This window comes from Hippoglossus stenolepis, chromosome 9, assembly GCF_022539355.2.
Source record: "Hippoglossus stenolepis isolate QCI-W04-F060 chromosome 9, HSTE1.2, whole genome shotgun sequence".
Lineage (NCBI taxonomy): Eukaryota > Metazoa > Chordata > Actinopteri > Pleuronectiformes > Pleuronectidae > Hippoglossus > Hippoglossus stenolepis.
The window spans coordinates 12,162,491-12,181,040 of record NC_061491.1 but is presented as its reverse complement, the minus strand read 5'-3'; the positions used below and the strand labels follow the sequence as shown (position 1 = coordinate 12,181,040).

Genomic DNA, 18,550 nt, shown 5'->3' with positions numbered 1-18,550 from the left:
AAAATTCTTGACAAATTGTCATATGTATTGTTAGATATGGCCCTTATAAGAAATAACACAGTAAAGTAATAAAACAAATAAAAACTGTATAAATAAATGTGAATCAAACAAATTCCAAAATCTTTCAGAAAGTGAAAGGTTTAAAAAGTAGATTTAACGGTGTTTTTTAGTCTGTATATTCAACACCCTGTATTCGCTATCGTATCGCAAAAAAAAAAACCATATGGCCTTTACCAGCTATTAACTGGAGCTATAGCGCCACCTTGTGTCGGACAGTGAGGGGTTCGCAGCAGGGTCACTGGTGGTAACGTCATCACGTCGGTATTGTGTTGACGTGGCGTGAGCAGCTCCAGCTTCAGCAGCAGTTAGCAGCAGTTAGCAGGCAGGTAAGACACCAAGGTGAGGCTGAAGCGAATCCTCTGGGAGAAGCAGGATGGATTTTACTCAGCACAACTGATTGTTCGGCGCTCACTTCTTCCAGGTAACGACCGTTGCTAAGGACTTTTTAACATTAATACATGATCTATTCGCACTGACTGAACTGTGCAAACCCCAGCAGCCACAACAGTTGGACGCTAGCTAGCTCCTGCTTAGCTGGCTCGGACGCAGCCCTCAGTTTGCTAAGTGAGGCGAGTTGTGAAGAGTTTATTACACTTTTATTAGCTCAAGACCAAACTCTCTTTAATAGCCTTTGATTTGTTAGCTTAGTGAAACGCGTTTTGAAAGCCGGTCGACGACAACTGGACTGGTGTGTGTGCTGAGGGCAGAGAGACTGGGGTGTAGCAGGAGTTTGTTTTGTTAAGCTAATTGCTCCTTTTTAAAAACAGAGCTAACGTTGGGGTTTAGCCACTCCTGCGTTAAGTCTACACGGGCTCAGTCAGTTAATGCGTGCTTGATACAGAAGAGTGTCTGTGCTTGTGGCTAACACCCTGGATGGCTACATGCTAACGTAGCTATCTTACGTCTGCTCAGGAATCTGGCGTTTGGGTCAAACTCGTCACCCGGAGTGAAACGTGCTCAGCTCCCAGCGACTGCACTGAAGAATAGACATGTCAGGTTGTCTGATCGGACGATAGCGAATGGTTTCCCCGTGTCACTAATGGGCGTCGTAAACAGAGGACCGTGACATCTCTGTGGACTGATTGCGCTCCCGGGGATGACACGTATATTACTGTAAGTAAACGTAGCTGCTGACCTCACGCGTTGATTACAGGTTACAGAGAATGACATGTAAGTCTGCTGGTGCATGGTGGCAGCCTCCACGCAGTCTCTTCAGATCATTATCGTGTCAGATTCCTGATGTAGATGTCTACTGCGATCTGTCCCGTGCACCTGTTAAAACTGGTGAACACAGCCGCTTATCTTGAGTCACAGGTACAGCAAAAGATTAGACAAAACCCCTGTCAAGTTGCAGTAAATCAGGTTTGCTGGTGCACACCACAGTTTAGATTTCAACTCCTGTGTTGTTAGACTTCTGCTTTAATAACCGTGTGTTCTGTCTCCCTGTAGTAGACCACAAAAAGCTTTTGTCAGTTTTTCTGGGTAGAGTGTACCTTGCTGTTATCAATACAGAACATACAGTACAAGGTTCTCAGGTTTATCTCTGCTCCTCCCATTACAGTGAAACAAAAATGTCCAGTAGAAGTCAGCACTATGGGTTCCAGTCGGCCACCATGGTGCAGCCTGCCAACGGCGGTCATGCCTATCTCTTTGGAAACAACGGCTCTGAGAATGACCTGTCAGAGGAGGACGGCGAGATCTACGAGCTGCGGCCTCGCGGCAGAGAGAGGCTACGGAGGAGCACCTCCAGAGAGAGGATGGACGACATTATCTACCTGAGCAGAGACATCCAGGAGGGGGACACCCTGAACAGTATTGCCCTGCACTATCATTGCTCGGTACGTCTGGATCTTAGATCAGTGTGTTTGCATTTCTGTGCTCTGTTGTTGGGAGAACTCAGATCTTCATTTCATTTCCATACTGAATTAGACCATTATTTTCCTGTTGACGCGCTATATGAAAAGTAGTAATAAACACAAGTAGTACTCCGACATGAACTCCGGAAAATGTCAGGCTAGTTGGGTTTGGGCATTCCTCTGGACACATTCCCAACAACGGGAAAATGTCTGAAACATTTAGACGAGCGATGACGCTTGAGTAGAGCATACAGGTGCCAGGATGTAACCTATAAATTCCACTGCAGAAATCCTGTGTTTTAATTTACAAAATATCAACACTGCCCCAATCGCCAAAAGCTCTCATATCTTTTTTTTCCTTTGCATGTCAAAAACATGACCACTCACTAGACGTGAATTTTCCTGCTTTATTTGCACACCGACATGTTGAGTTATTTCCCTAAGACCGTAGATGTTGACCATAAGTTGCCATGGTTTTACACACATTAACAACTGGTTGGGTCAGAATGCAAAATATTCATTCGCATAAGTTTTAAATAACTGAGTGTGTAAACAACTAAACTAAATGCATCCTTCTTCTTTGTGTTCTCTAGGTGGCTGACATTAAGCGTGCCAATAATCTCTTGACAGACCAGGACTTCTTTGCGCTGCGTTCAGTTAAGATTCCTGTGAGGCGCTTCAGCGTCCTCACAGAGACTCACAGCACCGGCCCTGTAAAATCTGCCTCGCCCTCAGGAGACGGGCGCCTGCCTCAGATCTCACCCGTTACCTCCCTCCCTCCCGAGTGCTCCACAGACTCTTCTTCTTCTACCGACAGCGTGGAAGGATTCCTCCTGGAGAAGGACAAGGACATTGAGCGGCTGGTGAAATCCACAGGCCCGTCTCGGAGCAACCTGAATGAGGTGGTCTCCTCCTTAACGCTGCAACAGCAGCAGCCACTGCTAACAGACGGAGAGTATAAACCAGCACAGAGAAAGGACCCTTATTATGGAGCAGACTGGGGCATGAGATGGTGGATGGCAGTGGCCATCATGCTGGTTGTTGGTATTGTCACACCTGTGTTTTATCTGCTGTACTATGAGGTTCTTGTGAAAGCTGATGTCAGCCATCATGGCATCCCTGAACAAGCCAATGGCAACATGACACTTGGAAATCTCCATGGCAATAATTTTGTCCCTCCTGTTGGAGAAGACAACAATGCAGGAGCTGGGCCTGGACATCTTGCTGGAAATATGGTTAAAGGAGATCCCTCAGAACTGGATGTGGACAAACCAGGAGACGGTGGACAAGGAGGCCATGAGAAAACATAGCAAGGGATTATAATTTTATAAACAAGTTTGTTGCTAGCTAAGAGACCTAATAAACTGGTTCGATTTTCACATCTTTAAAAGTTTTTATTGACTTACTACATCAATGCAATCTGACTGACTAAGACAGTCTTTTATATGGTTGAGAGACCAGAAATAAGTGTAAAGGCCACAATATTTCCCTGTGTTGGTCCACACATCAATGGGCTGAAAACAGATCCAGCTGTCTCTGCCAGATGTGTCGCTTTTGACAGACAAATGTTACAAAAGGTTGAACTTTTTGGAACCGATGTTGAGTCTCAGAGTTTGTGTCATCAGCAAAGCCAGGAGAACCCGTGATGTTTTTGTCATCTGGGCTGCTGCATTTTCAGGAAACTCCACACAAAGACAGAAAAGCCCTCAACAGTTTCCCACAGTGATGAATCAGTGACCAAACCAATTCTGTGGATTTTATCTAACTCCAAATCCACAAAATTACTCAGATTGGTCCAACTGTATTTGTTTCCATGTACAACATTTACCAACACCATTGGTTGGAAAAGTATGAATGTTGCCTTTATGTTCAATACAGAATTAATTTATTTCCCTATCAGTATTGGGAGTGACCAGGAGAGAACCGTGTTTTGTTGGAAAAAATATTTTCATTAAAAACTGTTAAGAGCATGGTGAGGAAAATGGGAAAATGCACAGTATTCCCACAATGACTCATACTTGTAATTATGTGAAATTTCAGACTTTGTTATATAGCCCTTTTTATTTCATCACCGTGTTCATATTTTATGACAAAGCAGTTTGTGTTGTTGACAGTATGTGCCTTTCAGCCTGTGGAAGAGTGCTACAGGCTGGATAATAAATAAATCTATTTTGAATAAATTATTGCCAGTGTGCACATAGTTTGGCATTTCTCATTTACAGAAGTCCTTAAGGAAACATTGCTTCTCAAAACTCACACGCACGCACACCCACACCCAAAAAAAAAAAAAACTACTGCAAACTAAACGATCACTCTGCTGAATAGCAATTTCAACTTATCTACAATATGTAACCAATAGAAATAAATCACAGTGATCATTTGCTCCAACAGTTGAACACTTGCTTGGTTTGCGAGGTCTTGTGGTGCTGTCTCAGTACGTCGCTTCAGTATCCATATTGTCGTCACTGGCGGCAGCAAAATCTTCACCGTTGTCAAAATAGTTATCTATGTAGTCGTTTTCCTACAGGGAGACAAAAGGAAATTAGACTTACACATCGACCACATTCAATTTACTTCAAAAAACACGGCAATAAAAGGTTTCAGGTTATAATTTGTAATCTAACCTCTTCAACATCCTCTTCATCGTATTCTTCCCCTTCAATTTCCTCCTCTTCATCCTCATTCTTCTTCTTCTCCTTCTCCTTCTCATTCTCTTCATCAGATTTTTCAGCGCTCCCGTCGTCTTTCTTTGCCAGTTCCTGAAAGACGGACAGGATTAAATTATTTGTGTAAAACATGCCGGCTCATAAGGACATAAACATCCTGAGCTCATGCACTGCACTGACATGACGCTTTCACAAATACATGATAAATCGCTATCAAATCAACAGTATGCATAATGTGAAGAAGTTGAACACAGATTAAAAAGATGAGAAGCTTACATCTAATTTATTCATTATGTCCGCTGAGTCTTTGCTTGACACCTTCGTTGTTTTCTTTGGAGCTGTTGGATTTAAGCATTTTGTCTTTAATCCTCATGCTTACAGGATTGTAAAATTGCTTTTTAGGTTTACTTAAAATATCATGACATACTTGGCTTTAATAAATACCTGCTTTAGCCCGGGGTTTTTTCTTCTGGGGCATCAGTTCTTTTGGGAAAAGGTTCCAGTCTTAAATATAAAGAAGAGGGTTTGCTTTATTTTCCTTTTTTTCTTAGTTTGATCTCGTTGCATTACACTGGTTTAATGCAAGTACCTGGAATCCATTCTTCATCCACCACCTTGCCCTTCTTCAGGTATCGCTCCGTGTATCGCTCCACTTCTGTTTCAAGTCAATAAAGAGAACGTTCTGTCTCAATACACTTTAACAAGTCCCAGTTCACTCTCATCCCACTCGGCAGTTTAGAAGAACCACAAATGTGGACACCGCCCACTGGGTGCTAGTTAAATCACGTATGATATGTTTGGACTATATATAGAATCACATGTCGCTGTTGCCATAGATATAATCTAACAAATTGCCAGGAATTGAAATTAGATTTAGTGTTGTTTTACCAACACAAAGTATCGAAATAAAGCATCTGAACAAACTGTGATAAAAAAAATTCTGAAAAACAATTATGCTGGGACTCGAGGTGGTGCTGGTGCTGGGCGGGTCGTGGCGACCCGACTCTCCGGTGGCCTGGTTTAACCCCACTCCTTGCTATAAAGAGGTGCTAATATAGAATTTTCACAGTTTATAATGATAATATGTGTATATCAGTGACATTATACATTTATAATCACTGTAAGATCATATTATGTGGTATTGTTTATAGTGACGATAATTATAGTATATTATATTATTGTTAGAATTATTATTATATTATTACTGTTACATCATATATTAATTTCCACTATAACAATGCTAAACTCACACACACCTTCCCTGCACATGCCCTACTTAATGTGATATAATCTTGAGCCCTGCACAATCTGAATATTACGGCATTCATCATTGTAACTGCTTTGTGTTATTTCTATCTGTATCGATGCCAATTGTGTCCATCTTCTATGTCACCTTTTTGTTTGTTTATCAGTTTTGCTTCTCGTCATAGTATTTCATCAATAATGAGGGAAAAAGAAGAGAACAAACTAAGTCTACTACACGTGGACATATTTACCTCACGGTTAACCGGGGGAACTCTGACAGACTCGTAAGGGCAGACCATAGAAATCCTATTAAAGCATCCAGATGAGACAGCAGCTGTAACTCAATAACTCGACCAGAAGTCCGCCTCTCTCTTCCTTTTCCCAGATATGACCCTAAATTAAACGTCTCACTTCCTAAGTGCTGCATTATCTCTGCTCACGGCAGCCAATGGACTTGCCGTGGCGTTTCTATCAGATGTCAGGTTTCTAATGCACTCCTCTCCTCCTCACCTGCTTTATTACACAGAGGCTTGATGTTGTGCGGCAGCCGCTGCATTGTTCCCCTCATCTCCTGTTTCAAGGCCAACATGTAGTCCTCCTCTTCGCCAACTTTCAGCGGCACTGGTTTAAAGTCTGTGTTCTGGAGAAGAATGGATGGTGGAGGGGACATGAACAGAAATAAATTATTTTTCATTTATTCACCCTTGATCAACACCATGGAGCAGATAAGGAAGTATTTTTGAAAAGTCTTTTTTTCTTCAACAGATCACATTTCAGTTTGAACTGATATTACGGCAATTTCAATTTATGTTAACAATAAAAAGGATTTCCAGTGGGAATCAAAAATGTACCAAACTGATGCTAAACCCAAACTGAGTGGAATGATAAAGTGACAGTTAAAATACACACCAGTCTGACAAGTAATGGTGCACAGGCTTTTAGTATAATTTAGACAGAACTGCTTAAAAATATTGAATAAATAATTAAATACAGAAATTGAAATTGGTGAACCAGTTGTCAGGGGAGCTTGAGACACATACAAATTCTCAGTCAAGCGTAAGAAGACATTGCCTATTGAGGTCCTTTAACCTTAAAGTGGAAACTGAGCAAAATTGACCCTCAGGGGCATCGACATCCCCGGGCATGTCCTGTAGTCTGTGGTTATCAGATTGAATAGAAGTTGTTAAGTAATGCATCTGTCATTCGGTGCAATGTCCTTAAAGGGCAGTGTCATGCAGGAGGATACTTACACAATGCACATAGAATATAGAGGAGGAGTCAATAGGGGCCCATGTTGAACCAAACCATGTTGACCATGACAAGTATTCTTTTTACCCAACTTTAATTATACACATATTTCATATGTTGTACATCTTGTTTAAATAGATTGAGCAATTTTTCACTTGTCTTGATGATCTTAACAACAAATACTGTTAAAGTTAAGTTTGAATTCTACTCTCTCTAAAAGGTTGTGCAGTTTAACACTTTGAGGGTGAATTCAACATACAGCAATGTGATATGTCTCAGTGCGATCTCTGTGTGTGTGTGTGTCTGTGTGTGTACTTGTCGGTTGGTTAATGACAAGATGTGAATTGGGGTTAAGGTTAAAGGGATAGTTCACCATAAAATGAAAATTCACTCATTATCTTCTCACCACTATGCCGATGGAGGGGTGGGTGAAGTTTTTGAATCCACAAAACACTTTAGGAGTCTCAGGGGTAAACAGTGTTGCAGCCAAGGCGACCTCGTCTTCAGACAACAGAAAAACACAACATGCCTCCATACTGCTCGTGTGGTGTCATCCAAGTGTCCGCAAGCCCCGACATTCATATTCAACCTGAAACGGCCTCAGCTACACCAAGTTTTGTAATTGACACCGGTTTTCCGGTAAGTGCGTGCGAACGTGAACGCTGCAACAGGGAGGATATCACAGGACATGTAGGCTAAAAACTTGGTGCAAATGACGCAGTTTCGAGTTGAATATGAATGTCGGGGCTTGCGGACACTTGGATGACACCACAGGAGCAGTATGGAGGCATGTTATGGTTTTAAATTTTTTGTTTACGTCTGAAGAAGGGGTCCTGATTGCTTCAATCGTATTGGGTTTAGCTGCAACACTGTTTACCCCTGAGACTCCTAAAGTGTTTTGTGGACTCAAACACTTCACCCACCCCTCCATCGGCATAGTGGTGAGTAGATAATGAGTGAATTATCATTTTAAGGTTAGCTGGGAAAAACTGTGTGTGTATGCACGTGTGTGTATTGATTGTGTGTGTGTGTGTGTGTGTGTGTACTACAGATATCTTTGTGAGGGCCATTTGGAGCTTGGACCTTACGGAGTGGGGTAAGACTTGGTTTAAGGGTTAGGCATTTAGTGGGGATGGTTAAGGTTAGTGTACGGGGCTGGGGAATGGATCATGACAATAACTGTGTCCTGACTCAGACAAAAGTACAAGAATGTGTGTGGAGAGAGAGAGAGAGAGAGAGAGAGAGAGAGAGAGAGAGAGAGAGAGAGAGAGAGAGAGAGAGACGAGCACTTACTGGAAACAGTGGAGTGGGCCCCACCCTGGCGTCTGGCATGCTGCCCCTGCCGATGCCCAGAGCCTCGAGGTTGAAGGTGAAGGCAGCGACTCCTCGACCCCTGCCTGCCATGCCTGCGTGTCACCTGCGACACAGAGTCCACATGTCAACGTCAGCGTCTGTCCCGAACACGTGCTCCGTGTGTACAGAACCCCCAACGACGTTAAAACCCAGCGGCGCCCTCTCCCCACTGACTTACAGGAAGATGTGGATACTCACTAGGGGAGCGTTTAGTGAAAACTGCACTAGATGAGATGTGAGCTCCTAAAAGTCCATGTGCTTTCAGATCCACTCGGCGGCTTTTAGCCTCTGACGAGCTTCCATGCTTTCACTGTACGTGTAAGGGTCAGCTGCTGAGTGTTGTCTGTTGTTCTGCACCTTAAGCGACTTGTCAGATCACTATGTTTAAGGCTAGATCTGCTGAGGAGCTGCTGTTTGCTAACACCGGCGTGGACACACTCTGCTCGGTCAGCGCGTGTGGAAGTGTGGCTTTAAACAACCCCGCCCCGCGCGTGACGACAGCGAGGCGTGGTGTCTTTTGCACCCAATGGTAGCGCGGTTTACCATGACGTCCCCCGCCAGTTCGCCCAATCAGCGTGCCCTCCTTACACAAGGGCGTGCCGGCGGCCACCATCACATCAGCCTGAATGAAAACATAGCACCGTTAGCTCAGGAGGCTAATTCCCGCTGTGTGCAGGTTCATCTGACAGCCACGTTCATCCGCACCGGCTGACCGCGACGAGCGCATGAAGTGCGATGTCTGCGACCGACTGGTACGCGCACAAGTCGCTCGGAGACGGACTCTTCTGGATCCAGGAGCGGTTCTTCCAGTCGGAGAACCGCGCCAACATCTGGCTGCTGCGCGGCTCGCACCAGGACGTGGTCGTCGACACCGGTCTGGGCTTGAGGAGCCTGCCGGAGTACATCGACGCCATGGGGCTGCTCGGCAAGGACCCGCAGAAGAAGAACCCGCTGCTGGCCATCGCCACCCACGCCCACTTCGACCACTCGGGCGGCCTGCATCAGTTCCAACAGGTGGGCGTCCACAGCGCCGAGGTCGATGCCCTGGCTAACGGCGACAACTTCGAGACGGTCACCTGGCTCAGCGACCGGGAGATCGCCGAGGCTCCGTCTCCGGGATGGAGGGCGAGGCACTACAAAGTGAAGGCGGTGCAGCCCACTCACATCCTGCAGGAGGGTAGGTACCGCGGAGGAGAGGCCTCCTCTGCAGGTGTGACTTAGGGATGGAGGCTGGCTCTGTGATCGAGGGCCAGGTCTGAATGCATTAGTCAGGTGATGGGCATTATTAGAAGAGTTAATGGCCGCGCCTTGCTGTAGTTTGCACAGCATGCACATTATGTTCCACTCTGAATCCTCTCCATCCCCACAGGAGGCTCTTACTGCACAATAAATCTGGCAGAAGACCAGAAATGACTTGTAACACACACACACACACACACACACACACACACACACACACACACACACACACACACACACACACACACACACACAAATATTGAGTGTACAAAGGCTATTATTGGGTATATTGATCAGATTTCCGGTGTATATAGGTGCTACTTATTAAGGTTTAAATGTTTTATTACATATAATAAAATGTAAAAGTGCAGAGAGGTTATCTGTCAAGAGTTGAGCATCCTAAGCAAATTATATTCATTGTTTTCGAGACAATGTGCGAATCTGATTTTTTTGGCAGCTTTTTTATGCCTTTGTTATCTTTCCTTGCAGAGCAGTTCTATTTTAAGCCGGGGTGCAGATTCTGTTACATCAAAGAGAGGAAGAAGAAAAGAATGCAAAGACTGGCCACACACGAATGGAAAACATCCCATAGACTAGAATATTAACATCCTCACAGCACTGATTTACCCATCACACACCATGTTATTAGCAGAAACACACCTAATCAATCTCCAGAAGATGTAGATTTTTTCATTAATTTCAGTCAGCATAAAGGATGCTGCATGTGCTATGGGCAGTTCTTTTCTCAGCATTTGGACTGAAACTTTACCTGTTAGCCTGTTTATATTCGTACACAGTGTAATGCCTGCACCGCCGGTCAATACAACAACTTGTTCTGCTGTGTCAGAGCCGCTGCTGCAGTGCAGTTAAATACCTCGTTGGCTTCTCTGTGGCTTTCATCCAGTCTGGACCAAAACAGTGTTATATACTGAATGTCCAAGATGCTGCACATGATGATGAAAGGTTTGGAAAACACAAATGCACATATAACCCTGGTTTGATTCAGGTAATTAATGAAGAACATAAGGATTTTAATCCGTGAATGATATGCATGTGATGTGGTGCAAAGGTGAAAGTTATATTTTGGTATGTGTGAACAATTGTGAAGGCATGATCCAGACTCTCCCTCTCTCCTGTCTGTAGGTGATGTCATCAACCTGGGTGACCGGCAGCTGACGGTGCTCCACATGCCCGGTCACTCTCGGGGCAGCATCTGCCTCCACGACCGAGACAACAAGTTGCTCTTCAGCGGAGACGTGGTGTACGACGGCGCCATGATTGACTGGCTGCCCTACAGCCGCGTCAGTGATTACATCAGTAGCTGCGAGCGTTTGGTGGGGCTGGTGGACAGCGAACAGGTAACGCACGCACGCACGCACGCACACGCACACGCACACACACACACAGCTCCACTGTCTTGGGTCATTAACTGAGATTCACAAGTGTTATGGTCCTGAAATTATGCTGTTGACCAGAAGTATCTTTATACATTTTATGTGCTAAGGTGACTTTTGTGCACCACCTTGAGCGATAAAGATGTTTTACAGTTTACCAACAACTGTGCTTTTCTGGAAAATGTATGTTGGAGAGAAAATATGTTGGAATAATGTAAATCTAAACATTTGCTATCATTAGTTTTTCAGCTGTATGTACATCATCCTTATGTACCACGCACTCCTAATTACAGGTCACTGTTAACCTAGAGAAAGAATACTGTTTCACATCACATGAGTTCATGTTCTGTTCCCCATTTGTCTGACAACTGGCAATTTCATTAACCAGGTTGACCAAGTCCTCCCTGGACACTACAACACCTTCGGAGCAAAGCGGCTCCACCGGCTTGCGTCCTCGTATATCAGCCGAGCCGGGACGTGCCCAGCTAAGTTCTCCACGTTCGCCTGGAGAACCCTGGCCGGGGTGGCGCTGCGGGCGTGCAACCCACGGAGTGCCTGTTAATGTAGAGGGGATGATCGCGGAGCTGGACCAAGCAAAAAACTGTGTAAATATGCTAGAGTGAGGTGAGGAGGGGGAGGCACCCCTCATTTGTCTGTAACTGTAACATTCATTTACTTATGTAATCCAACAGAATTCATGTAATTGCCAAACTTTGAGTAAAATTCCCCCATTGGGTTACATAAGTCAATAATCAAGCATTATATTTAGCATATAATATAAAGTATCTATTTATGTGATTGTGTTATATACTGATGATTATGTATATGTTGGTCTGAATATGATTAGTTGTATGGTTTTTTTTATACTCTAAGCAAATACTTAGTAACAATAGCACAACAATGATAGAACTCTGCACTGCAAACAGAAAGCAGGGAGATTTGGGTTTGCAGCTGAGACATTTGAAACAGTCAATATGGCCATAGTGTTTCTCTATGCATACTCTAATGCAGAGTGAAGGCTCAGCATCGACTACCTCCTATGTTTGTAAGAGTGCTTTGTATTATCGACTAACTGCGGCTTTGCTATTGAAACATTGACAATAAAGCCTCTGTTCTACCTGCCTGTCTTCATGCCTCCACAACACGGACTGCTGCAGCTTCAATATGGAACTTTATCTTGTTCACAGAAGAGGCGAGCTCCTGTGGGATTTGTTACTGTAGGAAGGAAGAGAGGCAGAATAGAAATGGACAGAATATGATCCATCTTATGCTCCAGGTGCAAAGTATATCTCTGATCTGATGGAAATATCTTGCACTGCAGGGAAATGTGCTCACTGAGATACATAAGAGAGAAGATTACTAGATTTATGTGCAGATTTGAACTTGTGAACACTGCATGTTATAGGTGAGTTCTAAGTGTCTAGTCTTCCTATATCCTTGAAAGTGTAAGATTCACAGTAAGGAACCAGAAGGGCCCCAGGACAGCACCTACCTCGGCCAAGGCTAACAGCTTAGCTTGTCATGTTAAAATAAGTAATAAAAAAAAAATAATAACCTGGCTATGTCTGTTTATGTGGATCTGCTTTGAAATCGTACAGATTCTTTCTTTGATCATCCTCCACTCCTTCACAAAATTTCATGGAAATCAGAACAATAGTTTTTCAGTTATCCTGCTGACAAACAGACTAGAATTGAACTCTAGAGTGCACATCAACGCCAAGGCCCAGCAGTCCCCTTAAAATCAATCAAGCTGCAAACTTCACATACTCATCAGTTCTCAAAATGTGCCAGACTTTTTTCATCAGGATCTATGAGTTATTTCCTGGGAAACCAGTGGAAATCTTGAAAAAACGCTCTCACAATGTTGAAGAAAGTGAAAAACAAATTCTGGTTCCAAACCTAAATTTAATTGTTTCTTCTTGACCCATACCACATTTCTTCTACCACATTTTGTGGAAACCAGTATAATAGGTTTTGTCTAATTTTGCTCACAATTTAACAAATCACCACAAATCAACCCACATAAGGACAGGACAATTTCTGAATTATTAATTTGGAACATTAACTTTCAACAAGTTTTACCTCTGACAATTTTACATGTATCAAAAACGTGATGTAAATATTGACAGCAGAGCATGGACAAGACAAATAGAATACACACGAGGCAATTTTGAGTCGATAAAACATTTATTATAATTAATGTTATATTATTTAAAGATGAGATTTCCACATTTCTCAATTTCTGTTCGCCTTCTCCGACAGCGTACATGCAGAACACGGAGTCTGCTACCAAGGGGAAACAACTCTTGCAAGGATATAACATTCAATGTTATCTATATTTGTAACAGTTAAAAGATCTGCACATCATCATCCGTTAACAACATGAGAATCAGGTATCAATATATAGCTGCATTTATAACAAAAATCAATAATATAACAAAAAGACAAAAGAGAGGTTTATTTGTTAACTTATAAAAATTAATTTACAGTAACAAACGCTGCTTTCCAAGCATTTGACAGGTTTCTTTTTAAAATCTTAGTAAAAATGGTTTCGAGAGTTCTGAGCCCCGAGAGGGAAACTGTTACCAAAGTAAGTCCACAGCAAACGACAGAGAGAGAAGAGGGAGAGGCTTTACTGCACTGACTGAGACTCCCCGACATGATGCGATTATTTTCTCCTGATAAGAAGCAACTGCTGTGAGTTGATGTAATGGCAACAACTGGTGGCAGTGAAAACCATTTTAGGTTTGCTCTTACCCTTGTATAATAACCTAAAGCTTAACTTTGTCACCTCCGCCAAGGAGGTTAAGTTTTCATTGCTGTTGGTCTGTCTGTAAGGAGGGTTATGCAAAAACTACTGAATTGAAACTTGGTGGAAGGACGTGGAACCTTCCAAGAAAGCACCCATTACATTCTGGCGCAAAGTGGTGCATCAAGGATTTTTTTTTTATTTTCTTCCAAATTAAGGGGGCATTTTTTGACATTTTCTCTTTTTGACAGGGAATAACATGGATCTTAACGAAAATATTAATAATATCTACGAGTGTGTGCAATTTGGAGCGGATTGATCGGATTTAAGGGGACTGTTAGCCTTGGCGGAGTTACATGTATGTGCTCTAGCCGTCCTAGTTTCATAATTTACTGTCATTGAACATTACTGTCATCTTAAATTCAGCCATGCAAAATAGTTTCCAAGTTTCTTTCTGTGTTGCATAATAACAAACTGATAGTTTCACATTTTATTGGATTTTTCATTAGTAGGAGTCAAGATTCAATAAAATACTACAATACTGTTGTGAGGCATTGTAGCACAACTAGAGGTATGGCTTGGGGTTTTCAATTCTACTTAAGCTTTGGTTAATTTCAGTTAATTGGAGGGTTTTTGTTCTATGTACGCATGGCTTCTTTACTTCAGCCTGTCAACAGTGTGCAGATACAAAGGAAAAAAGGAAAAGAGCAGAGCACAGATTTTTACCCTGAAGAGATCACAGTTATAACCAGTACAGTTAGTATGAGCACTTGCATTAAGTTGAGCTTTCACCAGAATCATTGTTGAAAATGATCTCAAGTAGTTTTAACATTTGAACTGTTTAGTGTAATCCTCATGCAACAAAAATAAAAAGTCGACAACAACAAAAACGGTGCATAGTAATTTCAGGAGAACCACAAATATCATCTGCTGTGGGACTGATTAGAAAATGACACTGACGTAGATATCACAGTACAGGCAACAAACACCAACCCTTCTCCTCCACACTCGCACAGTCTACATGTGAAAACCCTGGACTGATTATTACGTTCCTCTCGCCACATGCCCGCTGGCTTTCATAGCATTGACACCGCAAACCTTTACTTATAAAACACAGATAAGAATCCTCCAGTCAAAACGCTGCTAGTGCATTTATGGAGATGACCTTGAAACAATGTTTGAGTGGCCGGGACGGCTGAGGACAAAACCAACCTTATCCAGTTCTAGAGAGCAGGCGCCGAGTGTGGCCTGATAATCAGAGCAAGTCTTGAACACTGATCACTAGCACATCCATGATTTCTCAAAGCAAGCAGAGTACCTCCCATTTAGTTTCAGATCCTCTTCAAAACTGTGGCAACCCTGTAAAGACGAAGAGACGCCTGAAGTGATTGTCTTTTGTGTGAGGAGACATTCCAGTTTGCCCCAGGAGGGTACCTCCATGATCTATCGTCCACCAGGAGGCAGGCTTGAGGCAGCTTATCCTGCTCAGGGCTGTGCATTGGGCCTAGCAGATAGCCTGAGGTGGGTTCTCGCGTTAAGCCTGTTAAACCGTGATGTAATGAGGACTATTGCCTTCAGGTTAACATTAAATGTCTGCCAGGTTCACACCTGACTTTGGAGCCAGTTGCGAGGATCAAGTCTGGCCCTGAGGTTCCTGAGGCTGCGTCGAGCCGGGGAGGGCCTGGAGAAGGGGACTCCCTCAGACGACTCAGGGCTGTGGCTGCCCTCGCTGTTGGTGGAGCTGTTGCTGGAGGTGGAGCTGGAGCAGGAGAGCGTGGTCTGCGTGCTGCGCTGTGACAGAGGTGAACGCGCGGAGATGGGTATAGGGGCGAGCAGGGAGGAAGGAGCAGGCTGGCAGGAGCACTGGAAGGTCCCTCCTCCTCCTCCTCCGAATCTCCTCCCTCGCAAGGTGCTGAGCTTGGCATCCAGCGACAGAGTGCGCGGCCTCAGACGGGAGGGGGAGGATGACATGAGAGAGAAGTTTGAAGAGGGCTCGGGCCAGCCGTGGTGTTGAGAGCAGGGACTGGTGCTGCCGTGGCTGTCGCTGTCGGAGGTCAAACTCACGTCTGAGGACAGCAGGCCCATCTGGGGGCAGCGGTGGGGGCTCATCGGGCTCCGGGGCAGACGGTGAGGGGAGCAGGGACTGTGGCCAGACAGGCGAGAAGTACAGGGACGTGGGCGACCGGCGCTTTTCGGGTTGTTCTCCTCAAACAGAGACATCCAGGTGGGAGAGGTGCCCAGCTGGCTGCGGAGCTCCAGCTCCTGCAGTCTCCGAGCCAGGATGTCTGACACAGTGCTGCTGAGGTCATCGGATGACTCAATAACTGCAGGAGAGATGCAGCAAAGCTCATCATTATACTGCTGTAGTGTCGGCCTGTGACTTCTATTCCAAGGGATTTTAATCTGACAAATTAAAACGATTGCTTAGTTTCGGAAATGTGCATTTTTATTAGTCATGCATTGCACACTTGCACAAATGGTTCACACAAAAAACACATTTACAAATTATGTTTCGTACATTCTGATCCTGCTCACTTGTTTTTGACCTTATAGCACACTGCATCATTTTGATGGAGACAATAACTTGAACACTTCCCATCTAGATGTGTCTCAGTGTTGTTGAATTAATGATGATGGTTCAAGTTGAACCTGAGGCTGAATATGAAATAAATCCTGAATTGCATAGCTCCATCCAGATGTTAATGCAATCCAGCCTCTGCAGAGTGCAGCCTCTACCACAGACTCATTTGTACAGAGCCCTACTCCTGTTACTTCACCTGTCGTTGTAATAGGATGAGAGCAGAGCACGAATCTCAGCAGACACAGCGTTATCCTGCAGCAGGAGACCCTCACAGGAGGGTGCGGCAAGAGGGGCTGCCAGCGGCGGGCGAGTTAGGAAAACCAATAGGCAGGTGAGAGAGAAGGGGTGGAGAGGAAAGGAGGTGTGCAACAGGTGGAGTTCGGTTTGTGTGTTTCGATGGCCATGGCAGAGATTGATGTGTGTTTATTAAGGAAATGAATGTTGGGGCATGGTAAAGATTCATTCAAGGTTAAAGGTAATTCACCCATTAAAAATAAATGGGGAAATTTGGTAGGAAAAGTGGAGTTGATCGTGAATTATGTATGAGGACATAAGGAAGTAATAAAGGAAGGACAAAGGGACACAAAGCCAAGGAGTGATGGATTCAGGACACAGGAGGAAATATGAAAAGAACAGAGAGGAAGAGAGAAACAGAAGAAAGAGAGTAAGTCAGTGTGTCAGAGATAAGACCCCTTCTATCTACAGAACAGAGAAGTAAAGCAGAGTGTGAGTTCCAGATATCGGAGAGGAAAGTTTTTTATTGTGACAGCATCTCTCATGCACATGGGCTTGAGGTATCAAAGCTACACACAGTCACATGCAGTGCAGGCACAGTGCTTTCTTTCCCTGTCTTCCCTCTAACTTATCCTTTAAACAGACCAAAAGTGTTTTCTTAATCAGGAAGGTGGAGGTCTTACCCATTTCGTGGTAAAGAGAGCCCTGTTTTGGTGTGACAGGAGCTGGTTTCCTCGGTGATGGCTGTTCAATTTTCATTAAGTCCTCACAGCACTGCTTCCACTGGCCTGTATGACGGAGAACAGCATTAACCTTCAACAAACCGAGCAGCAGAGAGAGAATAAACCATAGACTGTACATAAAGATGGACGACGTGTCGCTACTTTCTTCCACTGTCCAGAAATGAAGCTTAAATATTCCAGATATAAAGTCTGTGCAGTCGGTATCAGGGGATAGAGCTGCGGTAGCTAGGTCCTAACGCAACACACGTTCGTCCAATTGCAAGTCAGTCTCAGCTGCCAATCATGATGTGTTACCCCATTTTATTGCATCAAATGAGTAATTAAAACCAAACTTACTGGGAAAATGAGCACTTGGTAAAATCTACTTAAAATGAAAGAAGCCATCTTTAATAAAAAGGTTTTTAATTATGACCTATACTGCAGCCAGCCACCAGGTGGTGATCAAGCTGATTTATCTGTGTCTCGGTTCAGGGCTGCCTGATTGTGTCACTGCAGTCTAACTAGGCTGTCCCATTTAGAGGGCTCCTTCCAATGCATCCTTTCATGTCCGAGAAACAAAGGCTTCAATGGGCTGATCATTCCCGGCCCAAACTATCCCAGGATTCATGGCACTTCAGTGACAAGAGGTAATGGTACACATGTTGGGGCATCAAAACTTTCTTGTTGTGTCAAACTTCATCTCTGTTGCTAGACCACAGCAATAAGGGTGTGACGAGATAGTAAAGCCAATCACGAAAAGCCTCGTAGATGAGGCCGTCTCATTTCAGTTTGGCCTTTGCAATCTACGCAGCCCACAAAGACCACACCCTTCGGGGGCCGGACCTGAATTGGGACACAGCTTTCAGCCTCACATTTGGGAGCAGTCATGTCGTCCATCTTTAAACAAAGTCTATGAATAAACAATATTTTATGCCCTTGAGATTTTGGTCTTCTAATCAGCTTCGGTGACATATGTGAGTGGCTGTATGCATCTGCTTACTCATATCGTAGAAATGTTGCCAGAAGGCCTCCATCCACCGGTGTGTGTCCTCGCGGCTGTCAGTGGTCAGAGTGTGCGTGACCTCCTCACCTCCATACTGGTTGCTGATGCAGATATTCTGAAGTTTACTGTGAGGGTCTTTCTCTGACGCACGTATTCTGGTCTCCTGAAGCACGGGACGAACAAAGAATAAAATCCTCCGC

The 18,550-nt window shown here is 44.1% G+C and overlaps 4 protein-coding genes across 10 annotated transcripts in view; 2 read left to right on the top strand and 2 right to left on the bottom strand.

The window, feature by feature from the left end:
* Nucleotides 1-334: 334 nt before the first annotated feature.
* On the top strand, nucleotides 335-4,108 carry lysmd3 (LysM, putative peptidoglycan-binding, domain containing 3). Of its 2 annotated transcripts, XM_035165103.2 has the most exons (4): nucleotides 335-481; nucleotides 973-1,173; nucleotides 1,622-1,898; nucleotides 2,510-4,108. In XM_035165103.2, the coding sequence occupies exons 2-4, from the start codon at nucleotides 1,157-1,159 to the stop codon at nucleotides 3,224-3,226; spliced, it is 1,011 nt and encodes a 336-aa protein (XP_035020994.2). In that variant the 5' UTR covers nucleotides 335-481; nucleotides 973-1,156; the 3' UTR covers nucleotides 3,227-4,108. The 2 variants fall into 2 exon arrangements, with proteins under 2 accessions (XP_035020994.2, XP_035020995.2); XM_035165104.2 differs by lacking the exon at nucleotides 973-1,173.
* polr3g (polymerase (RNA) III (DNA directed) polypeptide G) lies at nucleotides 3,941-9,250 on the bottom strand. 2 transcript variants are annotated; one of them, XM_035165107.2, is made up of 8 exons: nucleotides 8,627-9,250; nucleotides 8,369-8,492; nucleotides 6,338-6,467; nucleotides 5,172-5,237; nucleotides 5,027-5,086; nucleotides 4,859-4,920; nucleotides 4,541-4,675; nucleotides 3,941-4,437 (listed from the first exon to the last, which is right to left on the bottom strand). In XM_035165107.2, exons 2-8 carry the CDS (start codon nucleotides 8,477-8,479, stop codon nucleotides 4,348-4,350), a joined length of 654 nt encoding a protein of 217 aa, XP_035020998.1. In that variant the 5' UTR covers nucleotides 8,480-8,492; nucleotides 8,627-9,250; the 3' UTR covers nucleotides 3,941-4,347. The 2 variants fall into 2 exon arrangements, with proteins under 2 accessions (XP_035020998.1, XP_035020997.1); XM_035165106.2 differs by having other exon boundaries at nucleotides 8,607-9,249.
* On the top strand, nucleotides 9,008-12,178 carry mblac2 (metallo-beta-lactamase domain containing 2). The gene is made up of 3 exons (XM_035165105.2): nucleotides 9,008-9,605; nucleotides 10,811-11,025; nucleotides 11,450-12,178. Exons 1-3 carry the CDS (start codon nucleotides 9,164-9,166, stop codon nucleotides 11,621-11,623), a joined length of 831 nt encoding a protein of 276 aa, XP_035020996.1. The 5' UTR covers nucleotides 9,008-9,163; the 3' UTR covers nucleotides 11,624-12,178.
* A 1,051-nt stretch (nucleotides 12,179-13,229) lies between these two features.
* The window catches only part of rtkna (rhotekin a), a 64,443-nt gene continuing 59,122 nt past the window's right edge, over nucleotides 13,230-18,550 (bottom strand). For 4 of the 5 annotated variants that reach the window (XM_035165098.2, XM_035165099.2, XM_035165097.2 and 1 more), the window contains 3 exons: nucleotides 18,348-18,513; nucleotides 17,309-17,413; nucleotides 13,230-16,134 (listed from right to left, as the gene is read on the bottom strand). In XM_035165098.2, the coding sequence (XP_035020989.1) occupies nucleotides 15,413-16,134; nucleotides 17,309-17,413; nucleotides 18,348-18,513 (993 nt within the window). In that variant the 3' untranslated portion in view covers nucleotides 13,230-15,412. Of the gene's footprint in view, nucleotides 16,135-16,587; nucleotides 16,685-17,308; nucleotides 17,414-18,347; nucleotides 18,514-18,550 lie in introns of all 5 variants that reach the window. The other variant, XM_035165101.2, reaches the window with a different exon arrangement.